This window comes from Streptopelia decaocto (genome assembly GCF_964273445.1).
Source record: "Streptopelia decaocto genome assembly, chromosome: 3".
Lineage (NCBI taxonomy): Eukaryota > Metazoa > Chordata > Aves > Columbiformes > Columbidae > Streptopelia > Streptopelia decaocto.
The window spans coordinates 72948607-72970366 of NC_138656.1; the positions used below are offsets into that span (position 1 = coordinate 72948607).

At 37.7% G+C, this 21760-nt stretch overlaps 1 protein-coding gene across 1 annotated transcript in view; it reads right to left on the reverse strand.

Moving 5' to 3' along the window:
* Positions 1-422: 422 nt before the first annotated feature.
* The window catches only part of CDC40 (cell division cycle 40), a 39422-nt gene continuing 18084 nt past the window's right edge, over positions 423-21760 (reverse strand). The window contains exons 4-15 of the mRNA XM_082049412.1: positions 18633-18716; positions 16467-16606; positions 15768-15864; positions 14699-14838; positions 13124-13198; positions 12399-12444; positions 10929-11030; positions 9557-9672; positions 9341-9474; positions 4651-4727; positions 2399-2543; positions 423-1475 (exon numbers count right to left, since the gene is read on the reverse strand). Of these exons, the coding sequence (XP_081905538.1) occupies positions 1298-1475; positions 2399-2543; positions 4651-4727; positions 9341-9474; positions 9557-9672; positions 10929-11030; positions 12399-12444; positions 13124-13198; positions 14699-14838; positions 15768-15864; positions 16467-16606; positions 18633-18716 (1334 nt within the window). The 3' untranslated portion in view covers positions 423-1297. The remainder of the gene's footprint in view (positions 1476-2398; positions 2544-4650; positions 4728-9340; positions 9475-9556; positions 9673-10928; positions 11031-12398; positions 12445-13123; positions 13199-14698; positions 14839-15767; positions 15865-16466; positions 16607-18632; positions 18717-21760) is intronic.

Below are 21760 nucleotides of genomic sequence, written 5' to 3' on the forward strand. Positions count from 1 at the left end.
CACCCTGTTTCCATCTATCTGTACAATTTGAGCTTCTTTGCATCTCATCTATGGAAGTGCCGTATCTTTTATCCTGCTGTCAATTAAGGCAATTACTCCTTCGCTATTGTTTATAATTGATCAGCAGTGATTGCATTTATAGTAAGGAATATAGTGTAATTCAAAACTGTAATTAAAGACTGATCAATGAGATAAATTTGGTGCATGTTCCTATTTCCATTATGTGCTCAAAAAGAGAGTGGATAGGGAATCAAAAGGATTTTTTTTCTCCTGCTTCCAGCTTGTTTAGTTTTGTATGAACAGTGCAAGAGAGTAAGTTGATCTGAATGCTGGTACAACAGCAAATTACAATACCAAATTGTAAGAAATATCTTATATGGAGACTGCTAGACAGAAGAATAAAATGAAGATAAGCAGACTTTTTATAAAAAGATTTATTAAAAATAAGTCCTTTAAAGAGAAAAAGTGTGACATATATACACTAAATTGTCAAAACCTTTATGGGGCTTATAGTACAATGTATTCCAAACTGAAAAAGAGACCTTTTTTTTTTTTTTTAAAATAGGTCATGCTTATTGGAACATATCAGCATATGGGAAGAGGAAAAACAAAAACAACACTTAACACACAAACAATACAAGCAAAATCTTGAAATTGAGGAGTACTTGTGTGATCAGCATGATGCTGTTGTTAAATATAGACAGAAACCAAGAGTTTATGAATAGAGTCTTCAGTTGATACAGTTTAATCTGATGACTGCTAGCTTCTGATTAGTTCTTCATTTCTACTGTGAATTAACAGATATTAGCAAGTGGGTTTGTGTACTATAAAGGTAGAAGTATTTGGGGGACAACAAAATACCACCAAAAACCAGGTAAACAAATGCATCTTTTCCAGCTCTGTTGCAGCAGGTATCAAAGATTTCTTTTAGGGAAGAGAATTATACACAATTGCTGGTTTTATCCTTTAACTCCCCACATCTCTGACAGCCAGAACCACAAAAATAGTTTTTCCTAAAATTATTTTATTTTACAAAAATGTTTTGCACAAAAAGTGACATGACAAACTAATACTTGATTCTGCATGCTTCAGATGACCTCAGCCTCTCATACTCAGAGGTTGTATTTAGAACTATATCCTTTCAGTTGTGTCTTCCGATGATTTCCCATCTTTAGTGCGTATATACAGCCAGCTGAGAACTGCAGTATTACAAATGTCTACCCACCCTTACAGCAGAATTCACTCCAGTCTCAGATGCACGCAGGACTTACATCTTCACATCTTTGTAGCATCCTCTTTAGTCCCATAGTTTAATAAGGCCATCCCAGCCACACGTAATGACTTTAGATGTTTCGTGTGGGTGCCACACCGCGCCAATACAGACTTTATCATGTGCTTTTAACCTGCTGTAGAGTTTTGTTGTCTTCCAGTCCCAGATGTTAAGTTTTCCATCTGCATCTCCAGATATCACATAGCTGTATTAACAGGACAAAAATTAAAGCTTTAATCATGTGAAGACTGCTCGTACTATAATACTTTTACATTGAGCAATGGAAAAAAGCTTCACCCAGTGAGCTTCTGCAAATGCACCTACCACAGAATTAGCATTCACGATGTGCTCTGAAGCACTTGAATCCTGCAGAAGGTGATTCATCAACTGCAAGGTAAATGTGCTTAGCAATGCGATTATACCATACACTGTGTTACTGGAACTAAAGAGAATACATCAGCAAAAGAGAAAGTGCCAGAAGTTTGTCTAAAATTTATAGACACTTCTCTCCGCTTTTTCCTCCAGGTTTGCTGAGGTTATTCTCCAGTTTTTATAGTAATTAATATCTTATGTATGTACAGTGTAAATGTATGAGCATATTACTGAGCAAATAGGATAAAAAAAGATGGTTCTCTGAACCATCTATGAGGATACCCGCATTGGACCTGCAAATTGGGAAAGCTGGGCAAATGCAAATCTCAGCTACTCTAGACGAGTGCATAGTGCGGGAACAGAGCCTGAAGGTTTCTGGGGAAACTACTGCAGACCATGAGCAAAAAGAGACAGGTGCAAGTCAGAGTGGAAGCCTCTTGTGCTGCACCAGGGCTGGGCAAAACAAGGGGACACTCTGGACAGTTCAGGAGCAGCGAAGATCACATTCGCCAAACAGGGAATCTGGACCACGTGGACTGTTTTCTAAGTGTTGCTCGGAGCAACCACTGAGTGTAACTTAGTCCTATCAAATGACAAGACCAAACTTGTCATTTTGCTCCTTGGCTAGAGAACTCTGTCTGATGCTGAGTTAATAGGATGGCTGTCCATCAACAAATGTTGCAGAGGATTTAAACAGAAATCTAGGGTCTCTGCCGACAAGTTTTAAGATGAAGCTCATTCCCACAAAAAACTTACCTCATATCAGGTGAAAAATCCACTTGACAAGCATAGCCAGCTACCATGTGGCCTTTGAAAATTTTCTTTTTGTTTAATCTGAATCTGTTCTGAGCTCCAAAAATCAGAATTTGGTTATCCATCGACTGGCAAGCCAACCATTTCCCTATAAATGCAATAAACAAAGGTGGTATGAGAGTGTCACTTCTGAAGGAACAGACTTAGCTGGAAAGTTTTAAGAGATTTTTATAACTTTTCTTGCACTTTTATAACTTTTCTTCTTAATTCAGGTTTTCATTATCTATCAGGGTTCTAGGTAGCAGCTGATACTGCTTCTGCCTGGTACAACTGCCAAGAGGCAAAACATTATGTTTGACAGGATTTGGGATGCCTGTTCCTAGAAAATGCACTGGCTGTTATAAAAATGTGCTGCATCAACCCCACTGATTTACCGAGAAATTTTTAAACTACTGAGTAAGATTGCTGGTGCACTTAATCTAATAATCCCGATGAGGTGAAAAAAACCCATCAAGCTGCAATCTATTTGATTACCTGTTTTGTAGGTACTTTGTCACCTTTTATGTTCTTTATGGGAAAAACAGGTCTAAGGTAGACTCAGGAGTTTGAAAATATTTATATATTTGCAAATATTTTGTATTCTCTGCCCTAATACCATACAATTTAATAAAGACATTTTAGTGAGAGAAGAATCCCAGGCTTTTCTAATCTTAACTCTACCTCATTTTGCATCTTGCCAGTGCATTAGGCCCTGCCTGAGAATCCAGTAAAGATGATGTGCTACAGAACACCAGAGACTTTTGTCCAGAACTCTGCATATCCTCACTGCCTTCATAGTGTTTTAAGCACACAGGGATAACATAAAATGTGCTGATGATTTCAGCTACTACCTTGGCATTTGAGTATTTTCTTCAGTGTCCCAAAGAAAAATATCAAGTATGTATCTCAAACGCATTATTCTCCTCTTCTACATTTTAAAAGGTCTGTTGCCTGCATCACTCAGGAGGAAAATTTTAATTAAGGAGATTTGTAAATCAGTGCCCCTAAACAGAAAATTTCCACATCTGTAAAACTTTCAATTTACTTCTCTTTAAAGGATTCATTTAACTCCAAAATGATGCGTGATGTGTCCAGCACAATCTGTAGCATCACTATTCCAAAATCACTTGTTTTGTGCAATATTGAACTACTGTAAGTCAAGATAATGTTAATGTGACATGTGATGTCTTGAGCTGAAAAAAGCTGAAAATTCATCCCTAACATCATTTACTGTCTCATCTTGGAAATCAAATACTCAAATGCTGGCCAGCCAGAACTGGAAAAAGAATGAGAAATCCAGTACTTCAGTGTAGAAGAATGAGATAACTGAAAAACTGGATCAGAATACAGCAAGCTGAACAATTTCAGAAAGAGGAGTTGAAACAGCCAGCCTGGGAAGCTAACATTTTAAAATGTGGCTCTCTCTTTCTCTAGAACCTTTTTATATTAGAACCCCACTTCTATTGTTACAAATAAAGTATTTACACAGCTAAGCAAACACAATTTGGTGCTGATAGCTGGCTGAAAATGTTAGCTGTGCAGCAAGCGGATCAGCGACTACTCAGCATAATGCAAATGTTAACTGTAAATCTGGAAACACTCTAATAATGTTGACACTGAAGCTATTTAATTTTGGCCAACACAGATAACAGAGAATTTGTCTGTTAGAAGGATTTTCACTGATTACCAGAGGCACTAAACCTTTATCCTTCTTCAGTTTGATACTAATTGAAATTAGTAAACATAAACATCAGTGAAACATTAACATACAGAAACACTGAGATAACCTGGGATTTCTCTTATGCAAATTATTTGGGCTACATTCAGAACAGAAAGGAACAGCATTAACATGATTATGTAGAACATAAGTCTCTGCTTTAACGGTGGCACAATAAGGACTGCTGAACTTGCTTAGTACTTTGCAGCCATTGTCAGTTCCCACTATTGTTTCTCTTGATATTATAAATACAGCAAAGAGCACATCACAGCTGTATGAAAAGAAAGAGTCCTTTTGCCCTGTCTGGATGAAGGTCTAAATGTAAATTAATACAGTTATCCTAATATAACCCCTCATTTTAATAAATACACACAGATTTGGGGCAGGAGGGTAGTGTGGGGTAACAGAGGATGCAAAATGGCAACATTACAGAGATATATAATCAGTAAGACATGCCTACGTAAACCACGCGTAAGGCGGCAGTGAAGCGTTAACATACCATTTGGAGACAGAGTCACGGCTGGCATCGAATGCATACTTGGCTCAGCTATGTACTTGAAGTCTACAGGAATGTCCCTGCAAAAGGAAGAAGTATGTGTTTTATGAAGACACGCAGATGTTCCAAAGGGCTGCCTCCAGCCAGCTGACTTACTCAGCCACTGAACCACGGGAGTGGATGGTGGTGTCCAAAGGCGGAAAGTGCAAAAGCTCAAAAATGTTACAAATGCCCACCTAGAGAGCTCCAGAGGTGGAAACTTTTACAGGATAACCTGATACAGTGAATTTACCCCAATCAAATGACCCAGAGTCTAAATCACAGTCGTAATTCCAATTGTTAGGAGTAAAACTGTAGCGCAAAGACACTCTATTGCCTCCAGTTTAACTGCAGGTCTTACAAAATTCTTATATGGGTAGCAAGAATAGACTGATATATGCATGTGTCTTAGTGGAATGTCTTACTGACTTGAGTTTTGTTTTAATAGAATATTTCTGTCTTTTAAAGGAAAAGAACACTCCCTCTTGCATCTCTGACAATGCCTTTTTCTTCCTGCTCTCCCCAAATGCGATGCCAACCAATTCTAAATGTTCATGGCTGAACTGTGAGCTCCTTGGTCTTGATTCCATACAGGACAGTGCCCATGTATGTTAAGAACACATCCTGTCCTATACAAAGGCATGTGGGCCTATCGACAAAACAAATACAGTCTAATCCTTACTCCACGGCACTTTCATTTGGTTTTGACTATATAAATTGAATTACTAACGGACTGTGCATATTCACAGTATTGCTCGTATCCTACATTAGAAGGCTGGTAAAAAAAGGCAGGCATACACGTGTCTCTCTCATTAAGCAAAAAAAAAAAATCTCCAGCAGAAAGCAGACTTGATTAACGTATTCAGCAGAAAACACATGCACACTGTTCTGTAGCAACATTAATTAATACAAAGGAGATGGTTACGGCTTCTTTGTTTAACTCACACAGTAGAAGGGTTGTTGGAACACTATCGGAGCAGGGAGCATGGGTGGCTGCCTTGTACTGACTGACTGAGCCTTCCTGGATGGCAATACAGTCAGCATCAGCAAGGTAATGACAATTTTATTTTATTGTGGAGTAAGTTATTTTCCATCACGTTGTATTAAGCAACATGCACATGGGTGGCAGGGTGAGGAGCTGCTCTATTGTCAGGAAGCAACAAAAATGCTCCTGTGAGTTAAACGTTAAAATCAGAATAAGAAGGGCAACCCACTTAATACACTCTATGCATAAGAGCATGTGTGGGGATAACCAGCATCTAAACAGGCAGACCTAAGACTACTGTTGGACAGTAAATCTGTAAAGGATTAACAAAAACTCTGCATAATCTCTGAGGCTGACCAATACATCAGCACAGGGAGTGCAGCCGCTCGTGCCCCATCCTACCCTTTTGCATCAACACCCAAAGAGCTTCAAACCCCACCAGCAAGAGGACACAAGGGCATTGCTGCAGCAAGGCCAGATGCCCATCAGCTCCTCATACCCAACACTCCTCAGCCCACCGGTTACCTGGAGTCCTCCATGCCAGGTACAAGCAATCCCATTGGAAGCCCCATTAAAATAAGTTGCATCACAAAAGATGCATCTCCAATGCTGAATTGTACTGCAGTGAGAAATTTAAATGCAGCACAGGTTGTGCTCCCTTTACAAATGCAGGCAGGCTCATCTGCTGGAATTTATTCAAGACAGCTCTGCTTTATGTTGAAACATACCAGACACACCGAGGACAACCGCAGGATATGCTGCGTTAAACTATTAGGTGGAATAAAGAGATATTAATACATTTATGTTTCATACTTGCTTCCAGTCAAATTGCTAAATAAGTAATATCAGCCTGCTCCTTTAAAAATACTTTAAAAAAATTACAAAGAAAGATGCTGTCATGGTTGCTTGACCTCAGAACTCATCTGATAGATTGTTTGTCGAAATTTTTAAAGATCTTCAAGTCCTTTCCCCACTTCACAGCATTTCAAAGGCTGAAGTGTTTTAAATATCAAAAGTTGTACCTGCTAGCCAAGATTTAGAAATGTGATACTCTGAGGTTCTACTACAACTTCTTCCCCAAGCAAAAGAGAGAAAAATCTTTCTAAAGAAAGAAGAAAAAAAAAAACACCAAAAAATCCACCCAAAACACAAACAAACCAAAAAAACCCACCAAACCCAACTCAATCCAATTTCAGATTATGCACATCATGAAGAGCTCTCTCAGGAGGCTGCAGTGTCTTTACCAGGAATGATGGAGAGAAAAGGCCTGGTGAGAGGTATAGCTCTACAGAGAGGCCAAGCCTCCTCAGGATGTCAGGATTAACAACTAAGCTACCGCTGTACCATTCTTGCTTTGCTGGCTGACTCAAAGGTAAAAAGAAATAAAAGCCTCCAAGGTCAATTGCCCAAATTGTTTCACTGATTATCCATGCAGGATAGACGCATATGAAGCAGACAAAATAACATTTTGCATTTCTAGAAGAAATAAGACAGAATACGATACTCATGCCCACTTTAATATCACTGCTGTAATGATATAATCACACAAAATGCAAAAGCAGACAAATTTTAAAGTACTCTCATTGAGGCTCCTAAAGAAACCATTTAATCTGCAAGAGTCTGTGCTATACTTGCAGTCTGAACTTTCAGCAACCAACCAGCTGCAACTGACTGTACAGCACAGGATAATCCGCGCATGGGATGAACTCCTGCAGAAAGGAGATTTTAATTCTTAGGGGAGAAGTTCCTCACTGTGATGAAGTCTGACACACATCCCATTACCAGCTCTGGCCAAGTCAAAGTGTTTACAAAACATACTACAAAATTCCTCTAGACAACTGAAACTAAGCAATTAGACCAGCTTTAATTACTGACTTTTAAGGCCATACTCATGTCATAATTACTTCTGCCTCATTTCTGTAGGATACTGAAGGACTATTGTGCTGAAGAATGTATCAAGAAACATGCCAAAAGGTACAGTAATCAAATCACTTAAGTTGCAAATAATTTTCTTTATGAACTTGGAAAAAAGGATTTCAGGTGCAGCATGAATTTGTTATGGAAGTTTTCAAGCTCCAAAGCTTCTGTAATGAACACATTAACTTAGTTTTAATGCATTGTAAAAATCCAGATCTTGAAATTATAGATATGCCTACAGACCAATTAGCATATTTCATGGTAGGTTGTGGAGAAAGGTTTTCAAGTAGAAATGCCTAGGAAGACAGCATTACCTTTTCCTTTTATTAAAACCAAAAAAGTCCTTGATGATGGTATTAAAGAACATTGCCTACAGTTGAGTTCCCTATTATCTGAACAAGGGAGCTCTTCAGTGTACAGCAAGCTCAGTACAATTTTTTTTCCTTCAGAAAGAAAAAAAAACCTTCTGCTACTGAACAATCAGGTTGCGATGTTCCCATGCCAGAACCTTTTTGCCTTTCCTTCTCTTCCCCACAGAGTGATTAAATCCACCCACTTCGCTATTTATTTCAGCCATCACCACAAAGCTCACAAAACAAGGCCAATCCAATCCCAAGGAAATAACAGATTTCTGCAAGTGAGATCCTCCTCCCACTCGCCAGAGAGAAGACATTTCTTAGCAGCTATGGTATTGTAAAGATTTTTCTTTTAAGGAGCTCCGTAAATACATTGGTCTAATTATGAAGTACTGAACAGAGGCTCTCTCAGAGAGACATATGGTGACAGCATTGCATGTCTAGCCTAAGCCTGGGTTCCCAGACTTTGGTCATTACCACTGCTGCTACTGCCAATGATAGCAGCCCGTCACAGACATGCTGAGGGTTTTGCTGGCTGCTTGGGTAACATTCAAATACCACAGATTGGAGTCTCTTGTCTAGGTTTTAGGAAAAAAAAAAAAAGAGCTAGGAAGGGACTGATTAGTCACAGTGCTGTCAAACTAGCGCCCGTATTGTGCAACAGCTTTGCATGTGTGAACGGCAAAAGGAAATGGATACCTAAAGATATAGGAGTGATTATTTAAAAAATAAATTTGAAATCCTAGAGAAATGTTAAAAGTTCTAAGGTGAAAAATCTTAGTACCTAGGACCTTGTGGAAAACATTTCAAATAGGAGAGATTTGTTTTCTCCCCATATATGTTAAAAATTGGAAGCCACTTAAAATGATGTTTCTTACGACTTTTTCTTGGATAGACTTTCGCTTTCCTGTCATCTACTGTATTCATACTGTGGGTACCAATGACTGCCAAAAAAATCCAGACTACCACAAAATCAGAAATGAAGCTACACTAAACTAGCTGTCTTATACATGGGTCAAATATTATATAATACTATGCCCATCCAAGTTCAAAGCATTCAAAAATGGCACACATTATTGTAACAGAGCAGACATTTCTTTCAAAGGTTAATTTAAGGGCTAATACACCCTTGGGGAAAAGAGAGAGAACAGAGGTCACTAACTGAGTGAAGTGTGCTTCAGGTTGACTGGGCTGTCTTCTGCTTTCTTTGGGGAAAGAGGAAATCTATGAAGTGTCTTGAGCATGAAGCCAGAATAGGGTTTTGAAGCTAGCTCCTTCTCAGCTAGCTAGAGCTCAGTACACTCCAGTGTCCTATGTACTACGGATACTTTAAAAAATAAATTATCTTCTCAGTTTGCTCATAATATTATTTTAAAATGCAAAATTTTAAACTTACCATTCCCAGACTCTTAAACTCTTGTCATCAGATGTACTCACAAACCTTCTATTTTCATCCACAAACACAATGGTGTTGACAGCTCCCAAATGCCTATCATATTCCTGCACAATCTCACCACTTCGAATATCCCACTACAAATAAAAAAGTCAGAATAAGACCTTGTTTTTGTACTAAATATCAGAATTTTTAGAGGAAGGGATTAAGTAGACATACCTGCACAATTTTCTTATCTGACATCCCTGCCACAAAGAGATTTTGTTTATCTTCATCAGGATTGAACTTGACACAATAGGGAACTTTCCTGTTTGTGAATCTTGAAACACATTGCCCTGCAACAGACAAGCCATTCATAGTGTGTCAGGTTGGAAGCTCTGCGGGCTGATTAGTTCTTTGCAGATATTGATAAAAAACATTCATTTTACTTCTACATTAGTAACAGCAGAAAATACTTGTTTTTAAGCCCTTGGGGGGATTACAGGGTAGAATTTACCCTGCTCTTTGATTAGACCTTCTTTCACATGTTTGTAGGCACACACCTGTATAAACACATACACGTGCAAACTGTTCTATACCTTTACTACAGCTTTACAAACAATATAACTGCTCAGTACCCTGTATATCATCAGGACGGTCAGCACATCACAAGCTGACCACAGATTTTGCAAAACATCATCTACTTAGGATCAGAGGTCTTCTTGGCAAGAGACTTAAACTCCGGCAAGAATTCCTCAACCTTACGCTTAGACAAGGGTAACAGTAATCCAACTGCAAAACAAACCAATGACCCTTCTCACAGCCTCAGCCCTAAGTACCCTGACTGCATGTTACCCGTAACCTGCATGAGCCTGTTTTAATCCAAGCTCAACAGATTTTTAAACAGATGTCTAAAGAACTGAGTTCAGACCAAGGAACTTGACTTCTGCCTTTCTGTCTGTCACCTGTATGAGACCAGTGGCACTGCTAACCAAGAAAGCCAATGTCTTTTTCAAACATGGAGACTCCTTGTCTTAGGAACAGACTTCAGTTTAAAAGAATATTGGCAATATCTATCCTTTTTAGCTTAAGAAACTACTTGGAACAAATGTTGCAGAGCATCTTCCAAGCAGTTCTGCAAGAGCATCAGACCTGCCACCCTCCACTCCCTATACCAGCAGCAAAATTTCCACTACCTTTTCTTATTTGTAGTGCTCTTCAAGTTCAGGTTAACTGAAAGATCAAGTGAAATAATTCTTCTAAATTAAGCATATTTAGGTGTAAAGTGTGATTTCATTACTTAATTTTACACCTGTAAATATGCAATTAACCAATTGGGTAAATTTTTGACTTTTTGCTGAACACTCTTCTAGCATTACAAATACCTATCAAACTTCTCAAACAAAAAGGTATATGAAATACAGGTATATAGGTAGTGTCAATTGCATCATTAGAAATAACAGAACATTTCAGAAAAAGATAATTCATCCTGAATGGCATTCTACAAGACGATATTAAGGACAGTTGGAAAAACCTGACTGATAATATATATTGATATTTACTATTAATTAAACATAGTGCCAAATAGCACTGTCTACAAATACAAGCCTACCTGTTTCAGTGTCCCAGAGTTTGAGATAGCGGTCATATGCAGCACTAAGAAACCGAGTGCCAGCGTTATTAAAACAGATGTCTCGAACAGCTTTACTATGTCCTACAAGGTAGAAAAAGTATGATGACAAACTCATGCACTCATGATTAGAATTAATGTTGTTTGTGGTGGTGGTTTTTTTTAAATATTATTAATGTTAAATGCTTCAGTCTTTAACAATGCAAATAAAACAAGGAAATCACTTCTTGAAGTTCTTCATGAGTACTAGTAAAGAATTATTCAAGTGAGAAAGAAAAAGTAACTCCTAAATTAAGAGGAGAATAGGCCCCCCAAAACCCTCATACTTCTAAAGCACCGGAGAGAGAAAAAATAGCATTGCACAGAACCAAGCACTGTGCATCGCTTATAAACTGATATACAAGCAGAACTTCAAGATTGTTTTGGTGACAGTTAATAGCTGCGAGAGAAGCATAAAACACTGTAATAAATGTCAACATCTAATGAAAAACAGAAGTAAACACCTACGGGAGATACATTTAAAGGAGAAACATTTAAAGCAGGCACACAATAGGTGAAATATTAGATCACAAAATTAAGAATGCTTTCAGCTTGCTACCTCTCGACCCCAATACTCTCATCTGACCACTGCATCAGACTTGTAGGAGAACTCTTCAGTTAAAATATTAGTACAATAACTTAAATATAGCAAAATAGCAGATGAATTGGGTTGATAATAAGGGCCTTTCGAGAAAAACAGCAAAACTTCAGAAAGAGCAGTCTATTGAGAGAGAACATTTTTTAGCCATCATCTTTGCCACACTGCTGTCATCAGAAATATTCAGTGAAAAAAAGACTTCTTTGTTGTCACTCAACATATATTCACTCAGAGTTCTAGAAACGTTCCCATTTCAAAAGGAGAATCAGCTGCTTTTGTTCTGCATTCAAAGCTGCTATGAAGTTTGTATTTCTCTCTCCCAGCCCTCTGCTTTAAAAAGCAGCTGTTACATGAACCTCTCCTAAACCTAAAAAAAAAATAAATCCCATGCTTTTGCATGAGAAACTCAGCACAGAAGAGATCACCTATTACAGGTGGGATCATCAGACAGTAAGATGCACTCACTGCAGAAATACAGAGGGTTCCTGTTCTCAACATGAAAATGGGGCAATTTAATGTCACAATTTTGCCTTTGTAAAGGACCTTTACATAAAGTATTGATGACCGCAGCAGGTTCATGTTTTGTTTTAAGGGTTGTAAGGTGTTAGAAATCAACATTTAATTGCTTGGAGTAATGACAAAGGTTCTGTAAAAACTCGCACCTTTTTCAGTTCTTATTGCAAAGATCCTACTGAATACCATTTGCCTTGTATGCCTGCAAGTCCTCTATATGACAAATTAATAAGCTAACCTAAATCATATCCTTCCATGAAGTTTCTTTAAATATACATTAGTTTAAAAAAAGGGACTATTACCAATAAATGTTCGTAGACATCTTCGATCACCATATACTTCCCATAGCTTGGAAAGAAAAAAGGGATGGGGAATAAGATGTCAATTGTTAAACAATAATGATGCTGAAATTAAGTGCAAACATATATAACAACATCTTTTAAGAAATTAATTACAAACATATGACATCTACTGATTAATCAGAACTATCTACCCAGGAATTCACACGAACGCTCTGTTGCTCTGTCAACTTCCCGTTAGCAAAATTCCCTTAAAATAACTAAAAATCTCATAGCATATTACAAATTTAAAACCCTAAGGTTTTGCTAGTAAAAAGAAGAAAAAAAATCATCAGCTTTCTAATATGATGTATTCTGGACTAACATGAGATTAAGTTCAAGACTGCAAATGCTTCAGTAAAACAGTTCAGCAGAAACCTACTGCTTATTGTAAAACGAGGCTTCATAGAAAATGAATTATTATAATAACAAAGGAAATAACCTGAAGAACTTGAGACCTCCTAAATGCTATTACTAAATGATTAACACTGTTCTAGCACCCATAGTCTTGTATGTTATTTCTGTCTTTGTTGCAATGAATTTATAATTTAAAATTCAAGTGAGAAAAATAAAAGTAAAACAGACAAAAGGTATTTGGTAGAAGTATAAAATGTTTAATATTCTAAAATGCATTTTCTGTAATCAATGATGGTATAAAATACACACATGAAAACAGGAAAATAACTCACCTTAATTTTGCAATCCATAGAGCAAGACAAAAGTAGATGCCCAGAGAGAGGAAACAATCTCACTGCACTGACACCCTGTAAATAAGGGCACAATTAAACAGTAAGTGGAACATCTAGGTATTTCCTCGGTTCACTTGCCCTCTTTTCTAAGCACAAAGCTAATGTTTATCTTAAAAAATATATACAGATACTGTATCTTGAAAGCAAATAACCTACTTGTATTCCATTTCAAAAACTGCAATGTGTTCTGAACAATTGCTATTGGCAACAAATTGATTTACTTCAACAGCTGTATATATGCCCTTCTTCAACATTCACACCATTACCATGGCAAACACAGCAATGAAATACAAACTTTGTGTTTGTGTGACTGTTTCTGTATAACAAGCCTTTTCAGGTGGGGCAGGTGAGGAATTTTTCCACAAAAATGTTGGCCAGCTCTGCTTCTTACATATACTAGCAGTGGCTTCTACCCACTGAACTGAGATTCCCTGTGCACAGCATCTCCCTGTATTTCAGGTACTCCTACCAGAGGAAGTCCAAAGAACCACCAAGTACTCATGGTGTGATGTCCTTTCTTCCAGTTTCATGTCAATTACTCTATTCATATCCCATTCCAGTTCCTCCCAGCCCTGGTTGGAGTTAGGTGCTTCATCCTCCCTGTTATTGTCTAATTATATCCCCCAGCTTTTCTAGATTTGTCAGCCCATTTTTCTTTCACTTCTCTCATCGTTATCGTTATTCATCTCTTGTTTGAAGGAAAAAGCTATTTTATGCATCAGTCTGTTCTAATAGGATAATAGGCAGAGAGTGAACAGAGCTTTGGAGAGGAGATGTTATTCTGGAAAGCACTGATAGTTGCAGCTACAAGCTCTTTGATGCAGCAGTCATTAAAGAAAAGTTCAGAGTTGTGACAACTGAAAAAAAAGGTAAAAGCTAAAAGTGTTCCATCCCGTCTTCCATCTCTCAAATATCATTAAGGTGCTGTCCATTGCAGCACAGCATATTCCCTCAGCAACACTGAAAATGAGACAAAAGCAGCAGCAAGCTTAGTCTAAGCTTTACAAACCTGATCAGCAAAACACTTTCTAATCCCAAAATTATATATACAGTTATGGGCTCTGGCACAAGAAGAAACTGCACTTTTAAAGTAGCATCATCAAAGAAAACTTAGCAAGGTACACCTTTCAAAGGTCATTGGTGTATTTGGGAATCCTGTAATGCTGATGCATTACAATCACAAAATCTATGTAACTTTTCATAAGTTTGATATGAAATAGCCCTTAAATAATTTTACTATTTAAAAAAATGCATTTTCAGGGATCTCTAGAATTAGCCTTACTCTTATTCACATGGCAGTTTAAGAAACAAGTCCAAATCCCACAGAAGTCACTGAATAATATTTGTCCCTTTAAAGGAGGTCAGGAATTGACTATGTTCATGAAAGAGCATCTGCAGGTAAATGACTGCATTTGAGCAGGCAAACACCTTGTGTGAACATGTAATGCAACCAGTTACATGCATAACATGGGAAAGGGGTTTTTACAATGCACACTCAGGAACACAACCTCCTACCTTCGTATGTCCAGACCACACATGGATTTGTCTCTTTGGAAGATAGCACTTCTCAGGTGGCACAGTGGAACGGAGATTAACTCCGACATCTTGAGGGACATGAAGATAAGATCTCCCCTGGTAGTCATACATTTCCTTAACTGAAAAGGTAAACACAGAATTCTGAGAATCCAAGAGCCTGTATTTTAAGAGGTTATAAACTCTGAAAGGTTCAACAGCCACACACAATTAAGGTTTTTCTCAACACAGCTGCTCTGCTGTGAAGTGGGGAGACAAAAAAAAAAAGAAAACCACTATTCATAAGACACATGTGAAATCTTATTTGACATCAGTTGAGTTCAAATTAAGTCATTTCAGCAAACTCTGCTTGGAGTCTGATAAGCTGAATATTAAGACTATCTCCCCCCTACACATCTTGCTCATCATCAAACAGTAAGCGAGTTCCTCAGGCCAACAAGGGTTTGTTTACACTAACTCTACATGGATTTTAATGTGCAACTCTAACCCTGGCATTTGCTTGCAATTCACATTCCAGCCAGCTCTGTGCTGTGTCACTCATGTCAACAGAATTACAAACCAGAGAAAAAAAAGTACTTGGCCAGTGTGAACCAATATTGGCCAGCTGTAGCCAACAGGTGCTCTTTAACTGAGTTTAAGAAGTGACTGGACAGCCACCCAAAGCACTACCTGCTGATGGAAGTACTGACACATGAGACTGTAGTAATTCTGCATCTGAAACTAAGCCAAACTGATAACTTTAAAATGTTTGCTCTGTAAAATAGGAAAAGGACATGGGCATCTAGTACCATTAAAAATAAATAAATAAAACCAGTACCCTGAAAGATGACATTTCTACACTGCTCTTCACAGTATGAAGTACAATTAGTCCAGGTTTATCTCTTTCTTTGTCCTTTATGCGTATGCCCGTGAGCAGTATTATCTCCAATATAAAAACATCAAGGTGCCTCAGCAAAACTGCCAAGGCTGTCTGCCATCCTTACTAATTAACACAGCAGGCAAGAAAACACAGTGAGCAAGAAAATTAGAACAGGCAGGAAGATGCTGTTACCATGTAATATAGTCTTCTCCTCTCCAGGTTTATCATCATCTATTTTTCCTCTCTTCTGCCTCTTAGCAGTTATTTCATCCAACTCTTTCTGTTCTTCCTGGAAGAATAAAACATGATCTCGACTGTTGAAAATTCAGTGTTTAGAATCGCATAATAAAATCCACAACTGCACTACCATTAACTTACTATTAATAGCACATTTATTTGCTAAATGAGATTAGAAATATTTCTAAGCCTCAATAAAGAGAATACCTTTATCAAAACCAGAATAATTTAAAAAGCTACATACACTGAAAAAAAAAATTACCTGTTTATTCGTAGAGTACCACTAAGCATCACTGACTTAACAAGGATGTTTGTTGGTTGGAGAGGGTTTTATTGCAACGTAATTGTTTTTCTGTTTGTTTTTTCTTTTTTAAACAAGACTTACTTTCAGTTCTTTTCAAGCTGCTTCTGTTTATAAATATCTTTTAATCAGACTCTACACACAGTAGTGTGTAGTTAATTTTATTTCCAAACAGTCTTGAAAATAATTGAATGCAAAATATTCAGAACACCTTATTTGGACATATCAGATTAAATGTTTCTATCATCCTAAAGCATAGCATGGATCTTCTGCTTGGAAAAACTACTAGTGCAGCTGGATCTCTGTTAAAACCACTGTGATGTACTAACAATTTGTGTTAAAGTAGTACTTACTTCTGATGGTTTGGCCACTTCTTTTTCATCAACATACTTTGCCCATGGTCCCAGAAAGCCATCAATATTAGATGCATCATTCTCCTTGAATTTCTTCCTTTTTTCAATTTTCCTTTGTCCTGTTTCAAACACTGTCAAACCTGAAGAAACAAACACCACACTGCCTAGCTGCTAACACAGACTATAACACCATACCATAGCCAGTTTAAAAGAAGAAAACACCACCACTACTCCTTCCAATATGCACAGCAAAATCGAAAAAGCATTTGAGTGAAATGGGCCAAAGCATTGCTAACTTTTCTAACTATGAACACGGCTAACTATGTACAGCAGCAAAGGAACCACTTAAAATGTGTGTCGTGGTTTGTTAGAGTATTTAAACATGCATGTACCCATGCATTTTTAACAGTAAGTTTGCAGACTGTACAAATGCATCAATACCTTAAATAGTGCAGTGTTTGAAAAAGTAGAGTCCTAACAATTGGCTTCTGATCTCAGTTTCTAAAAAAAACCTCCTCAAAACCAAGGTAAGACAAACCTCCCAAAACCCCAACCATAACTGTATTTTAATTTAGTAAAAGATTGTAGAATCACAGAATAGTTTGGGTTGGAAGGAACCTCCAAAGGCCATCCAGTCTGACCCCCCTGCAATGAGCAGGGACATCTTCAACTAGATCAGGTTGCTCAGAGCCCTGTCCAGCCTGGCCTAGAATGTCTCCAGGGATGGGGCATCTACCACCTCTCTGGGCAACCTGTGCCAGTGTTTCACCACCCTCATTGTAAAAAATTACATCCTCATGTCTAGCCTGAGCCACTCCTCTTTTAATTTAAAACCATTACCCCTTGTCCTATTGCTACAGGCCCTTTTGAAAAGTCTGTCCCCATTGACACAGCCATCTGCCTCCAACCACTATCTTGTTCTTTCATATAAATACTAGCTTTTTACAACTGCTGTACCCTTGGAATTTCATTTGTCAAAACTATTAAATGATAAAGATATTGAATGAAAATCAATTAAAGTTAAAAGATGTTAAAGTAATGACATGAAAGTTTTTCATAAGGTTGTATATACAATTACGTGCAATTTTCAAACAATGTTCTCCTACAGCATCAGTTCTACTCATCTAGTGCAAAGTAGTCAAGAAGAGTTTTGTATAAATAAGGGGAAACAGGCAACATAAAAATTAATGATCATATGAAGGAATCATACATTAATGAAGAATTTTCTTAAAATAAATTACTAAAATTCCATTATGAAAGGGTTACCTTTTTGTTTTTGAAGCAACTTAATGTTAGCCATTTCTGTCTAATGTCTGTAGCTGCTATGCCAAAATAAGTCTGTTGTCTTTATCTTACTTTGGAAAGAGTGGAATAACCTTGGATATACTCCATGGAACAGGACAGAAAAATAAAGAACCTTTGTATCCACATGTGAATAGTATGTTAGAAAAAGATGCAAGGGAAAGCATAACTGTAAAGTTTACACAGGTACAATTTTCCAATGCAAATACACCACTTTGAGTGTTAAATATCTTGTATCAAAGTATTAATTACAAACCCCATGCCTCTGGTAGTCAGTCCTCCCAGTGGCATGCTATGCCTTTACCATGTGGCAACCTTCCAATGGTTTTTCTTCTCCAAATAAGCCAAACGGCTTAACTCTGCTATGCAGAAATAACATGCAATTCCCAACAGAATGCCAGAGGTTGCACCCAGGGCGATTAGTTTGCTCCTGAGTAACATAGTAAAGGCGATTTGCTACTGAGTAACATAGTAAAGGCGATTTGTCCAGGCTACAAGTACCTAATGCAGACTCAAGACAACTTCAGCTAAGACAGAATTTAAGAGGACCAGAGAGCTCTATTTCAAATATACAAGTCAATTCCATTAATGGAACGGTACCTGTTAGGTTCCAATTACAAATCCTAGCTTGAAATTAGACATATGATAGCCTGAAATATTTGCTACGTCAGGAAAACAAAGTCCCCCAATATCTATCTTCACTTTTCACATTACAATTGCAACATTTCTTCATTTATTTTGTCTTTGGACATGGGTAAGTCTCTCATAATTCCTTCCTTTGACAAAAACTATTTAATTTCTTAGTGAAGAAGAAACAGCAGTTATCAGTTGCAAGTCATTTACATGAGATTCTGAATTATTTACCTTGATTTTTTTCAGCTTCTTCTACAGAACCAATATACTTGGTAGCAACTTCAGGGTTATCTATAGAGGGATCTAATGCATAACCTACAACAAGAGGAGAAATAAAATACTGTTGTTTCAAATTTTTTAGTTTTGTACAACTTATATTATTCTCTCTCCCCCCCACATTCCATCATTATTTTCCTGTTAGCTCTCAAGGAGCTAGGGACGAGTAAAGGCTGACACTTTGAAATCCCATCCACTTTTCACTTGCCCCTGGGTATTAGAATTATTACTAAGTATTACCATGAGGTCCTTGAGCATGCATTGCTGCCAGAATGCTTAAATTTGTACAAGATAGAGAAGCAAATAAATATAATAGGCAGCAGTTAACATAAGACACAAGGGGAGGGTAGTCACAGGGAGCAAAGTCACAGAACCTTTTTAATGTGAAGGGACCTCAGCAGGTTCCTGATCCAAAACCGTGCTCCAATTGAGGTCAAAACTGAATACGGATCAGTTTGCTGTTATAACATGTAACATATAACATGTTGTAATATGGCACAGGAAAAGACTAGCTCAAAATCCTACGTCGGTGACATGCGAGTTTAAACACTGTTCCTTGGTTGGAGAAGCCAAAAAGTCATGCTGAAACCAGCTGGTTGCTGCTGTACACAGAGTGCCCTCCAGCTCACTGAGGACAGAGAGAGGGAAAAAATGAAATAAAAAAAAAAAAGTTTTGTAGGGTTTTGTGCATATTCTGTCTCCTCCAGCAGAAATTATTTCATCCTCCTCCTGACAGAGTCAGGAAAACTTGTTCCCTCAACTTGAAAGGAGTTGCTTTAACTAACATGGACAGTATCAGAGGCAGCAGCTAAGGCCTTTAATTTTTAAAAGAATTAAATATTCACATCTTCATTTCGTGATTGCAACTATTGAGTCTCATTTAAAAAAAAAAAAAAAGAAACCAAACCAAAATAAACAACAAAAAAACCCACAAAAAAAAAAACCACAACAAAAACAAAACCCCTACAACAAAACAAAACCCAAAGCTGTTGCATTTACTGCTATAAATAACTTAGAAAATGTATCCACATTTCACAGATATTCAGGATATCTACAGTTTTTGAAACTGAGGTTCTCATTTTAACATGCATATCTTGCATTTTTCTCCATTTCTCCTGAAGTGGATAGCACGATCTTATGAGAATAAGATAGACAAATAAACTCATCTATTAATACTCTCCAAGCAACAGGTGCATTGAGCAGCTACTGACCATCGTGTCTTTTTTTTTTTTTTTTTTTGGAAAGACTGCACCCTGGTGGACATATCACCAATTTTTATTAAAGTGACAAAATGTCCCTTGAGGACTCAATGAGAATTTCTCCATATCAGGAAGGAAAAAACAGAGAAAAAAATAAATAAAAGGAAGAAGATGCAATGAAGATATTAAACCACTGGTAAAAGTTATCACATACACAAAATCTAATAAATCCTATAGCATATAATTTAATTCTTATGTTTCTGTTGATTCATAGAGACAATCACGAACAGTGGGATATTACCCAGTCCACCCTAGAGACCAATGGACCATAAAAGCATTTGGGTGGGTACAAGCTGAGAACCTATCGACATAATCCCAATAGCCAAAAGAGATCATCTCCCCAATCACTTCTCAGAAAGGTTACTCTCCTAGAAGACGGCCCAGTTCATTTATTTTTAGATGGTGGAGAAAAAAAAAAAAAAGATTGAAATTAACCATTTCATGAACACAGCAAGTGTTCCCATACACAAGGAGCAATCTACCTTCAGACCAACTCTGGAGCTTCAAACCTCATGACACCCAGTTGTGGAACAACCTATGCCCAGATGCTCCGTCAGTATCATATAGGGATAGAAATATTATATATACCAATGCCCTCTTACAAAATACAAATTCCTAGTACAATCTTTTTTTTGTTGTTTGGCTTAGGTATTCTCAACTGTTTTTAGAATTTACTTCTATGGATAACCAAACTGAGCAGACGCTGCAATTCGACTTTTGCTATTTAACTTCCTGCTTTTATCAAGCCACTATTTCAGTGAGTTCTTTTACAAGCTATAAGGTTTCTGGTAGCAGCAGAGATATTACTTTGGATTTATGTCAAAATCAATACAGTGGTTTACTTGTCCTCCAACTGTATTGACACGGTCTCTGGGACTCTATTTGCTCCATGCTCGTCAAAGAGGGACAGTATTCCAATGAATAGGGCCCTTGGGCCAAGCGTAGCTTCCCGTGGAAGCGGAGACGACTTCTAGCTGGCTTGAATTTGGTCCAGCATCGTTCTCATGGCAAAGCTCTGAACAATTTCGACTTTCTAGTGCATATGTGAAAGAGAATCTTTCCTATCTGGCTTGGCCTCCTAAAGGCAGCTGCAGAAGACAGCTTGCTTTTATCCTGCGCAGCTGGTGTGCCTTATAATGTGCCCTGACTCCTACGTCTCCTTCAGTTTTATTCAGGAGGTAGATATTTTGCGCTACATTTTAGCAAGGAAAGGTACAATTCCACCTACATCCATCATTTCACTGCACCTGAAAATGTCGGTTTAATAATAATCAGACTCCGATGTGCATTCCAGAAAGACAGTTAATTAAAAGTATGTTTACATGGTACTGTGCAAGGCAGCAAACAGAGACCCAAGGTAGCTTAGGTACGCGGAACAACTCGGCTGGACTGACCCCTTCTGCTCGCAACGGCCTCTCTGCAGAATCAAAGTAATCAGAGAATAAAGTGCCCACAACTGTAAGAGGTAAAAGCGACCGTAGGTGTTGCACGTAACGTGAGTAAATGAAAAAAAATCAGCAGTGTTATTTCCAAGTCAGAATAATTTTAAGCTCTTAATGTATCAATCTTATTGCTGAAGTAATCCTGCTATAACCAAGTTACTGAATACTCATAAAGAGCTTTGAGATTCATGGACAGAAAACTGTTTCTTATTAAATAAGACATTAATATCTTGTGAAAGAGAGACTCTAAAATACTAAATGCTGCATGAATGATGCAGTCCACTTCTAGGATGAGCACTGGGTGCTGAAATAGCTACAAAATGTTTTTTTTTCTCCCATATTCATGACAGTTTATGTGCAGCATGTAAAAATTCCTGACTGT